The 11,290-nt window shown below is 47.1% G+C and overlaps 1 protein-coding gene across 1 annotated transcript; it reads right to left on the bottom strand.

Annotated features, from left to right (window-relative positions):
* Positions 1-532: 532 nt before the first annotated feature.
* Positions 533-9,986, bottom strand: LOC123137963 (transcription elongation factor SPT6 homolog). The gene is made up of 17 exons (XM_044557856.1): positions 9,580-9,986; positions 9,362-9,469; positions 8,946-9,081; positions 8,777-8,864; positions 8,545-8,683; positions 8,316-8,451; positions 7,944-8,205; positions 7,672-7,860; positions 7,423-7,533; positions 6,943-7,329; positions 6,688-6,798; positions 5,797-6,591; positions 4,795-4,936; positions 3,566-4,716; positions 3,256-3,465; positions 1,715-2,171; positions 533-1,217 (listed from the first exon to the last, which is right to left on the bottom strand). Exons 1-17 carry the CDS (start codon positions 9,608-9,610, stop codon positions 778-780), a joined length of 4,893 nt encoding a protein of 1,630 aa, XP_044413791.1. The 5' UTR covers positions 9,611-9,986; the 3' UTR covers positions 533-777.
* Positions 9,987-11,290: the final 1,304 nt, after the last annotated feature.

Below are 11,290 nucleotides of genomic sequence, written 5' to 3'. Positions count from 1 at the left end.
AAATTTTTTTACATATAGATCGTCTGTAGCAGCATTTTTTGCCCCAGACGGTCCAAAAGTTAGATAAAAGTGACCGTATATTGAAGATGCTCTAAGGCCTCGTTCTCTCAAGAGGATTGGAGGCGGTTTAGGGGGGTTTTGTACATAGCCTAACGGATGGCAGCAGCAAGTAACGAGCGCGAGCGGCACGTCCTTCAGAGGTTCCGGCCATGTCCTGATAGATAGATCCCGGGCACGCAGGAATGCAGGATTCGAACCCCTCTTGATTGAGTCCAAACCGAGGACAATCCAAACTGAGGCTCGTGCGCCAACGCAGGTCAATAATGCAAAATGGTTCCTAAAATTTAAGTGCTGTAGCCACATAAAAGCACCCATGTAAGCTCAAATGTACTAGTACATTCAACTGCGGTTCTACATGTTGGCAATTTGACCTTGAGCTATACCCAAGCAGAAAAATGGAGCATGCACATTCATAGAACTAGCATAGTAGCACGATTATTAAACATAGACATCAATCATAAGAATACCGAGAGACCACCAAGAACCAAGATACCAAATGTCTGGAAACTGTACATGCATTGAAACATATAAGGCCGTCCAGAATATAACAAGGCCAGCAGCAGCAACTAGCAGGTTACCAAGTCCCAAAACAGTGCCAACGTTCACCCATCGACAGCACCAGGCAGAAGCATAACAGGGTTCAAACATAAAAACAAGTTTCCACTTGATAGATCTACAGTAGGTAGTTTATGGTTTATGCTGCAAAGCAAATATCCTTCACCAGCCCCCACCGCCAGACCCCCACCCACCTCCAGAATCCTGTGCTGGGACGGCCTTCTTGGCGCTGCCCCATCCTGAGTCGTCACCAGCAGCACCAGGAGTAGTAGCTGCTCCCCAGCCTCCGGCACCACCGTCAGTGGCAGCAGCGGCAGCAGGTGTACCCCAGCCTCCTGTGCCACCGTCAGTGGCAGCGGCAGCAGCAGGTGCGCCCCAGCCTCCATCCCCACCGCCGCCACGGTTGCTGTCGCCCCCACCACCCCATCCAGCATCCCCGCCTCCAGATCCTCCGCCAGTGCCCCACGCACCTCCCCCACTGCCTATGTTATCAGTCCATCCTCCACCACCGCCACCATCACCATCACTGCCAAAGTTACCTCGGCCCCGACCACGCCCACGTCCACGGCCGCCAGAACTGTTCCTTGAATCAAACCTGCCTCCTGCTTAGGAGAAGAAATGACAAATTAAGATTGATGGCGCACTTCTGAACATCCTTTAACATTTCATTTGTTTGGCAGGATCTTAGTGACAACTCTATGAAGCGATGGTGATCAACAAACACGGGAGACAGAACAAGAATAAGACCAGCAAAACTAATACAGGGTAGGTTTGAAAACCACTGAGAACAGGGGAGATCAGATCATTTTCCGTGACACAAGGTTCAAAACAGTTCATCAGAATCAACAAAACTTATATGAAACTAGCCATATAATGTGGTTCCGGTAACTCCTTTAAAACAGTTGCTTTGTGGGTACAGACTTCAACAAAACTAGCCATAATATGGTTCCAATAATTCCAGTAAGAAAATGAGGACAGGTCATCAACACGAAGATACACTAAGCAAGCAAATGTTAGTGGTAAACAATGACGACACAATTGAATGCAGATGTGCTTGCTAACCAAGTATTGCAAAATGCAAACACATTCAAGGACTGACCTGATCTTCCAGAAAAAGGTCTGTCCCTATCATTATCACCATCTCCCCTCCTTCCGTCATTCGCACCACCAGAACCCCAAGCTGAATTTTTCATAGGTACCATTGCCGCAACATTTCGCATTGAAGGGCCAGCATCAGGTGGTGGTTTGTCAATATGTTTTTGAAAATATGACACAAGACGATCAATGCTGTCAAAATCTTTCTTCCGGAATCTGAAGCCCTTTGGGTATAACCCAACATACTCATGATGTGGGTTTGTACTCCTGATGTAAGATAATATGAAGGTGCCTGGATGTTCATGAGATATGCCAAAACAATAGACTATTCTCATTGGATTCTCTGATTTCTCAGCCCTCAACATATCATCAACTTCGCCTTTTAACCCTTTCCTGAATTTGCGATAAGAGAGCATGCTTTTCAGGTGGCCTACCAATGGATCCACATATCGGTCTATTACCTGCATATTTGTACAAGGAAAGAAACATACCAAAAGTTAAAACAGATGCCAATCTTGACTGCTACAACAGAAATGAAATGAGACAATAGCCAAAATACCACTAGTCAGAACCAAACTTGCCAAAGTACCACTATAAAAAACCGACTTGCCAATATAGCACTCCAAGCTCAGTTTTCATTGTCAAAATAGCACTTCTGTCAATTGTCAAACTTTTTCTGTTAGTCAAACAGTTACAGACTCGTCAGCTTTTTGAGTATTCCAAATTTACCCCCGTAGCAGCTACCCCTAATCAGGTTTCCTCTCCAGCCCCTCCCACACCCAGCAGAGAGCCATGGCGGCGCCTCCCTGCAGCCCTCGCCGGCGCCTCCCTGCAGCCCCTCTCTCCCTCTAACCCTCTGCGACACTCACCCTGTAACCTCTCCGCTCGCCGACCTCCTCCCTGGGCGCGTGGCTGGGAAGCCCGATGCCCGTTGATCCTGCCCGCGGGCGCGCGGCTGGGAAGCCCGGCGCTTGTCGATCCCACCCACGGGCGCATAGCTGGGCCACCCAACGCCTCAGCTCCGGCACCAATCGGCCCTGCTCTGCCTCATCCCGCCTCCCTGCTGCTTGCCTGCCCGGGGCCTCCCACTGCTTCCATTGGTGCCTGCTGCAGGAACTCTAACCTGCTGAGCCGCCCTCTTCTTGGCATTGCCCAGATTAGCTCGACCAGTTCCTCTGTTGCTATATTGTTGTTAAATGATGCAAAGTGAGATGGTTGTGAGTCTGTTGTTATATGTAGCTATATTCATGTTAATTTGGTGCTGAAATGTTGCACTGTAGGTGCTCTTTTGTGAATAAAATTTAAGCTTCGGATATGAAGAGGTAAGGTCATGCAAGTCCTTTTTGGATGGTGTTAGTCTCAGTTTGCCACTAGTGGTATTTTGGTTAGAGAAAACTGAAAGTAGTGCTATATTGGCAAGTCGGTTTTTCACAGTGGTATTTTGGCAAGTTCGGTTCTAACTAGTGGCATTTTTCATAGTGGAATTGCAGCAAACTGATGTCTACAGAATAATTGCTATGGAAATCATCTTGTATGTAAACCAACCTCATCAAGATCTTCAAAAGTTTCATCACCAATGGTCAGTGTTTTTCCGAGGCGAAGCAAACTTGTAATATCTTTATGATCCTTTCCACTTTCGGTTATCTCCTTGTGTGCAAAGACACCATCAAATATCTTCAGGGTAAGCGTTAGAAATGATGGGCCCCTAGAGCTAGGCCGAATGACTTTCTCGCCAGGCTCTTTGTCCCCCAGGAACTGTTTCAATGAGTTAAGATTAGCTACTATTACAGAAAGGGAAAGAAGTTAATAAAGAAAGTAAAGGGACAGAAAAGAACTATTCAACAGGACAACACACCTGCATTGCCTCTTCCGCCGTCAAATTCTGAAAGTGAGGATGAACAATCATCCTGGGCTTGAAATGTTTCTTCGCTTCCTTTTGTTTCCGAGCCTTGTCATCCTGGGCCAGAACCACCTTTTGTGGACGATAGTATGGATCATGGTTACTTCTCGAGAATGGCCATCTATTTATTTCACTCTGCTTGCATGTTAGGTAAACTATGAACCTATTTTTATTCACATTCTTAATTTTGCCAGTTAATACATCGCCTTCATGTAACTGCAGTGATTCTAGATCAAAGCCATCATCAGAATAGTTGTCTCCCATAACTATGGCTTTTAACCCAGAATCAAAGGTACAAATTATTCGGTTATCTTGTATATGCCGAACAGTTACTTGAACAATCCTTCCATCTGATATGTTGTCCTCAGTTTCACCAGAAAGCAACCAGAACTCCTCATCTGGACTTGGCTCGGCATAAGGGGTCCTCCGATCTTTGAAACCACACAGTAGCTCCAACTTTATGTCAATCAGCGTTTCTCTCTTATCATCTCCGATGCTTCTGCTGTATTCATCTATGTCAAGACGGTCAAGCTGATCCTGCTTCTCTCTCACATGCTCAATTGCCATCTCTTGCTCATCATCATCCATCTCATTCGCTTCAACTCCATCCCCGGCACAGACATCCTTGGCCAAATTCTTTGCCAACGCATATGATTCAGGATGGATCCTTGTATCCTCAAGAAGATCAATGATCTGGGCACTAGCTGCAGCAGCACCACTTCGTCGGACGCGTAAAAACCCAGACGCATTCATGAATACTTTCCTGCCTAAGGGTTTCACCAGCTCCTTGCGACTAAAAATGGATCCCTCTCTTACCAACTCCTTCTGCAAAGCTGAAGCTTTGCGCGGTCCCAGACCAGCAACAAACTGCAAAGTGGAAAAATGCCACTCATGGCTAGCAGCAAGATTAACATCAAAGCCGATCTGATTTGTCGCATCGACCATTACTTGCTCAACAACTTCATACTTCTCATCGGGAGTAAGGAACTGTTCAAGGGGGTGTAGTTTCCATGACAGTATCTCTTTCCCGGGTCCACAAAGTGTTGCAACCATCGCCAAAGGATTTTGCAAGTACCGACCAAGGGCCACAGCACGCTTCACGATAGCTATACATAATTAAAAGTACATATTAGAAAGGTTCGTGACCAGAAGAGCAAACAGTAAATCAACACGTTGTACTATACCTGACTGGGCAGGCAGCTGATCTGAAGATATTCGAGAGTTCTCGTACAAGCGAGGCACAGATTCATCACCATAGACAATGCTGAAATTTTCCATTTGTGGGTTCACATCTCTTGGGTGGTCTTCCACCATTTTGAAAATAACCTATACAAAGCAAACACATTATTTTATTGACGCTATCTATCCACATTCATGCCAAATAAGAAACTAAACAGAATGACAGGAAATATTCATGTGGATAGAAATACTGGAGCGAGCACCCAGCCAATAACAACTGTCGGAATCCTATATACCTAAGGGAGTCAAACTTGAAAGCATGCCACCTCATCATACAGAATGACAGGAAATATTCATGTGGGTAGAAATACTGGAGCGAGCACCCAGCCAATAACAACTGTCGGAATCCTATATACCTAAGGGAGTCAAACTTGAAAGCATGCCACCTCATCATACAACCAGGAAGGGGATAATGCCCACCTCAACATGCAATCATGCATAGGAAGACCCACCACAACGTTCAACTATTCATGGGATGATGTTTTCCATTCAATTATATTCTACTTAAATTCAATAAATATTGTTACAACTTCACACTATCAACTATAACAAGTCATATGTATATTTTATTTTGGTTCTCATGTTATCAACCAATTCCCGCAGCAACGCGGGGGTATCCTCTAGTTTTTACGATGGAAGAGTGCCAGTAAGCATTAAAAGGAATTGCCAGCCCAGGGAATCCCCTAGCAGAACACGTGATGGCATCTTTGTGCCTACAAATCACAGTAGGGGAAAAATATGCTTGCATGCAATTGACAAAAGAAAAGCAACAATAATGATTTCTGCATTGGCAACAATAACTGATCACATGTGGTCGTGACCGGACATGGTGATATATTATGACAGCCGAAATAACGAACAGATGAAAGGAGAACAAACATCAAGCATATACTTATGAACAGAAACAATAACAGCCATAATTCACTTGCAAACAAATAAAATAATACCTCATAAATATCATCCTTGAGTTGTCTGCAGTTCAAATTCGAAGCTCCTACACACACAACATGTGGCGAATGGTCAGTCATGAACTTCAGAACCCTCTGCTGGTCATTTCTCTTACGCTGCTGTTCAGCAACACCTTGAGATCTAAGACTAATAGAACCAGCATACAGAACATCAACCAATTCTCCTGATGAGTCTAGCATTACAAATGTGGTTGCTGGCTTCCCAGGACCCCAGCAGCAGGCCATTACTCGTAACTCTGACTCATCATCCAGATCAATGTCCGCATCCTTCTTGTCCGCATCCTTCTTCTTCCAAGGAGCAAGAGAAACTTTGTCCCAGAACTGTTTCCCATATTCCATAGACAAAAAACATTTGGCTTTTGCTGTCAACAGTGATCGAGCTTCCTTTTCCATTGCTGGAAGTAGAAAATTCAAGAAGGCATCATCCAGTATCATCTTCCGTTGCTCATCCCACAGTTGTGCAGACTTGCTGACACAGTCACTTAAGTAATTCTCACGAGCCTCAGACATGAGCGCTTTCTTTGCATCCTCTGGCAATGTTATGGTAACCTTGAGAAGCTTTTCTTCCTCTGCTTTCTGAATAAGAAGCCACTGTGCATCTCCAAACTTGCTTAGTGGTTTCTCTTGCAGCCACTCCACACCTGATAATTGGTGGTAAGCATCTATGACCGAACTGCCCTCAGGTGTGGGCTTTGTTGATACAACTGCTTTATCCATGAAGATACCCCTGATATGCTTTTTTACAATAGGCTCACAACCGATCTCAACTGCTGCCTGATAAGATAAAAATAAACGAAACTGTATCAAGTCAGATGAAATGAATAGCCTAGCTTCCTGTGAGGACTGGTTAAATTTGTAAGATGTTGGTACCATGTGTCTGGCACCCCGAAGGACATCTTGTGACGTTTCAAACATTGCGCATGTGAAATTTGCAGCAACATCTTCAGGAGAATCTTTCCCACTGTCAAGCTCGCCCGCTTCCTGAAAGCAGCAGAAGCAGAAAAGGTGTCACGGGTACAATAGATTTAGCCAGGGCAGAATGTCATATATGCAGATAAAGGATAGGTTGCATATCCAGTATCCTTCCATAGAAGGATAATGCAAAGTGTGAGTTAGATCACGTACAGGTATCCTCGTTAAAGTTAGATGTTGGCCTAATTGCTCAGCACTCCGACCAAATTGGTTAGCAACCTCCCACAACCCTGCCTTGTGACAAATACTGTACAAGGATTTCCTTTTTGGTCGCTTAAATTGACCTACTTCTTCAACTTCACCAGGAGGGAAATGTAAATTGAATTTCGCGTCAACATCCTCCACTTCTTTCTCTGATTTTGCTTCCTTCAGTGCATCAATGATAGAGTGGTAGAGTTGTCGATTAAGTGCCTGCCTTGTAACATCATCTATTCTTCGTTTCTCGTCATCATATCTTCTCTCATAATAAATCTGCAAAGCAACCTTGCGCTTCTGAAGAAGAAGCCACTTTCTGTCTAAGGTCTGAACAGCCCAAAGCAGCTACAAACAGCAGACGAACTGTGTCAGCAATTGTAAAATCTTGATAATCAAGGGAGCCTAACACCTGTCTAGTAGTGGACACTGATCGGTTACCTTATGCCACTTCATTTTACGCGTATCTTCTTCATTTGCTTGTTCATTGGCATCGTTATCTTTTATCAGACTCATGCAACTTTCCTTCCTATACATTGCAATGAATGGAACCTGACAGGCAACAATACCTATGTCAGCACATCAGACATAAGAAATTACGCACAGAGATGGAATCTGATGTGCAACAATAACCAAGTCAGCAGATCAAACATAAGAAATTATGCAATGAGATCCTATAGTTTTTCGTACTTCAAATTTGTGGGTATGTAGCATGTTCAAGACATTCACGATGTCACTCTGATCAATCTCCTTGTTCAATTGCCCATTGCCAAAAAGGGACAGAAATGCATCCCCGATTAGTTGGTTGTGTATCCATACACTTTCTTCCTCTCTATTTGCATCGCCATCTATAGGATTGCCAGTTAACTCTTCAGACAGCTGAGGAAGAAGCAATTATGAATCAGATATGCATTACAAACCAAAATCAAGACAGAATCAAACATTTCTAACTGGTAACTTACCTGGATCCTCTCAGGTATATCAGTTTCTTTTATCTGCTCATCCTTTGGTGTCATATACTTTTCTGCGAGAATAAATGGTTCAAACTCATCTTCAAGCCTGTTTCCTCTCAACTCGCCGGAATTAATAGCATCCCTCTCAAGCTCTTGTTTTCTTAGTGCTAATAGCTCATCAACATCCCCAAATATATCATGGGCCTCTTGTAGCGCAGATGATGATACACCTGCAGCTTGTCGCAGAGGCTTTCTTTTAACCTTCTTCCTTCTGCAGTACAATAGCATGTGTGCATTTAATAATAACAGCAAATATAAGGTCTGAATAATTTCACATGGATAGAGAACCATTAACACACAATACAGAACATAAGAGCATACTTCACAACTTGGCCATTCACATCGATTTCCTCTTCGTCCACAATGAAATCGCCCATTTCATCATCCATATCATCTTCACCAACCTCATCTTCATCTACCTGCTGATCCTCCTCAACAAAATCCTCCTCAAACGGTTCTGAGCAAATGATATTGCAGCAAATTAAAAATTAGACAGGAAACTTCCAGCATTGGAAAACAAGCAAAGTGAAGAGGATTCAGAAGCAGATACCTTCATTACCAAACAAGGAGCTACGAACTGTCTCCTCAGCAGTCCGGCCTTTTCCTGCTCCGTCATGATCGGAGAAGCCAGAGCGCCCATCCATTTCAGATTCCCGTCCTGCCTTCTTCAACCGCTTAAACTTATTTTCCTACCGTCAGCAAAATGAGAAGGCACATTACTGAGAAGCATGCAAAAACTCATGGAAGTCCAAAACAGACACAAAGATTATCTTAAAGCATACAGGAGGCTTTGGACGAGTGATGCCAGTAATGTTATTATCCTGGAGCAACATGTAGTCATCCTCATCAAGCTCGAAATCCTCCGTCTCTCTGGCCACATTTCTTGCAGTTTAGAAACTCACAAAGAATAAGACATACTCTGTTTCATGACGAGGCATAAAAAGAAACTACCTCTTCTTCTTTCTTTTCTTTTTCTTCTTGCGTCTTTCATCATCACTAGCTCTCGCCTCCTCCTCCTCCTCTTCCTCGTCTTCATCCGCATCATCCACTATGAAGCCATCCTTCTCGTACTCATTCTGTCCCTCATCTGCTCACAAACAAGGTCACCCCGTTATTGCTATACTAGCTCGAGAACACAATCACAGGCGATTCAACTAGAAAAAGGCAACTGCTGCAAACTGGAATCAATACCACAACATCGTAATAGACAATAAGAACAATTGAAATAAGAAATCAAGCAAGAGAACGCCCGAAACACAGTACCGCACAGCACATAAAAGCATCTCAATCGAGAGGAAAGGATAACTCCAGCCAACAAATCGCTCGCGCAAGCAAACGTAATGGGGAGGTCGTTACGAGAAACTAACCTTCATCATCATCCTCCTCATCGTCGTCGTCCTGCTCGTCGTCATCATCCCTGGCCCTCCGCGACGGCCGCGGCTCGTCCTCTTCCTCGGCCTCGATGAAGTCGTCCTCTAGGGTTCCAACAGAAGCGCAAGCTTTTCCCATCAGAAAACGCGCACAGACCGCCGCCGAGGGCACCAAAACACGCGAAACCGCAGAAATCAGCAACGAAATCGCGTACCTTCCTCGTCGGAAACCACCGTGCGTCCCATTGTCCTCGAGGCGGCGGCGGCGCAAACCCTAGAGCGCGAGAGCGGTTGTGTCGAGAGCCTCGGGGGGGAGAGGGGGCCTCCTTATATGGGCATCGCGGGAGGCCGCGGGCCGCACGATCGCACCGCGCGGGGGGGCGGCGGAATCTAGGGTTTCGAGGAAGGAGGGAGCGGCCCGGGCCCGAGCCGACGCCGAGGGGGCTCGGGCGATGCGAAACGCCTGAGCCTAGGCTTGACCGACTTCACCCGCCGGCGAGGAGGCGAATCCGGCTGCGGCGGCCGGGGAGCCGCGAACCGTGGGCTGGAGCGGCGGCGAGGTCGAGGCGGGGCGTCGCCGGGGGCTTGGAGGTGGCGGTGAGGAGTGTGCTGCGATTGGGGACGGGCCGGTTAAGTAATGAATGGATTTTGGGGGAGTTTGTTTTCAATACGGCCCCTGTAATATCTGCGAGTGGGTTTCTGCTTTGCTTCCGGCGAGGGTATTATTGTTACATCGCTCTTTTCACAGGGTCTTGTGGTAATATCGGGGTCAGTTGGATAGATGATCGCACCCAAAATGCATTTGTTACCAGCCCAGCACAACACTCTCAAGATTAGATTAGCGCCCTTTTCAAAAAGAATATGCTAGTCAGTATCACGGCATCTCCAACAGCCACCCTCGAACCGTCCGCATACGTCCGGACCGTGCGTGCCATCCACCGCAGTCCTGCATTCGTCCACAAGGTGTGCGGACGCACTTTCTCCCGCAAACCGGAGACAAACGTGGAGGCTTTGCGCGTGTCCAGACTATACCCACGCCCGTTTCTGACCACCCTGACCCACTCAAAACCGTCCTTCCTCGCCCGCGTGTGTTTTCGCCCGGTGCCAGCTGCCCGCATTCATGCTGCCGGCCGCTCCCCATTGAAGTCGACTACATAGCGGACGCGACCTTTAACTGGCGCCGGCATTGAAGCGGCGCACCGGCCGAGGGCGTCGCCAGCGACGCGTCCCTGATGTTCGCGCATGTTCAATGCCAAATAAGCGTTACTGGACGGGACGGGACGGATATTTACCACGCCCGTTCAATGCCCTGTCCGTCCGTATGTCGCCATTAAGCAGGCTCGCAGGCCGAGAAACCCACTCCGGCGACGGGCATTGACGCACCCGGACGTCTGGCCTCACTGCACTCCGCTATTTAAAGGCGTCCACACCCGATCTAATCCATGCCACAACACAAGCCGCTCCACATCCTCCTCCCTTGCACCACATCTGCCATGACAGTCAACGGTAACTCTCTGTGGGAGAGCCTATCGACGAAGACGAAGCATGAGCTGGCCGCCCCATGAGGTCGTCTGGTAGAGCCAGGCCGGCCTGCCGTCCAGCTCGCCCGAGGTCTCTGACGACGAGGACGACCCCACGATGGAGACGGGCTTCGACGACACCGCACCGAAGCCATCGCCTATGCATGCCGGCTGGCACAGGCGCAGGCGCACTACAACGCCGCCATGGCGGAGGAGCTTCCTGCGCCGGTGCCTTTGTTGGTGTCGCTGGAGCAGCACCGGCTAGCGGAGGGCCAGATCGATGGCGAGTCTGCAAGCCAGGAGGTCGTGGCGTCCATGGCCGCGGAACCCCAACTTTATCGCGGAACAGCGTGCGATGCCGTCACGGAGGCGCACTTACAGGTGATCGCATATGAGAACAACGCCA

This window comes from Triticum aestivum, chromosome 1B (assembly GCF_018294505.1).
Source record: "Triticum aestivum cultivar Chinese Spring chromosome 1B, IWGSC CS RefSeq v2.1, whole genome shotgun sequence".
Classification (NCBI taxonomy): domain Eukaryota; kingdom Viridiplantae; phylum Streptophyta; class Magnoliopsida; order Poales; family Poaceae; genus Triticum; species Triticum aestivum.
The sequence above is the reverse complement of the archived record's forward strand: the minus strand, read 5'-3'. Positions and strand labels throughout refer to the sequence as shown.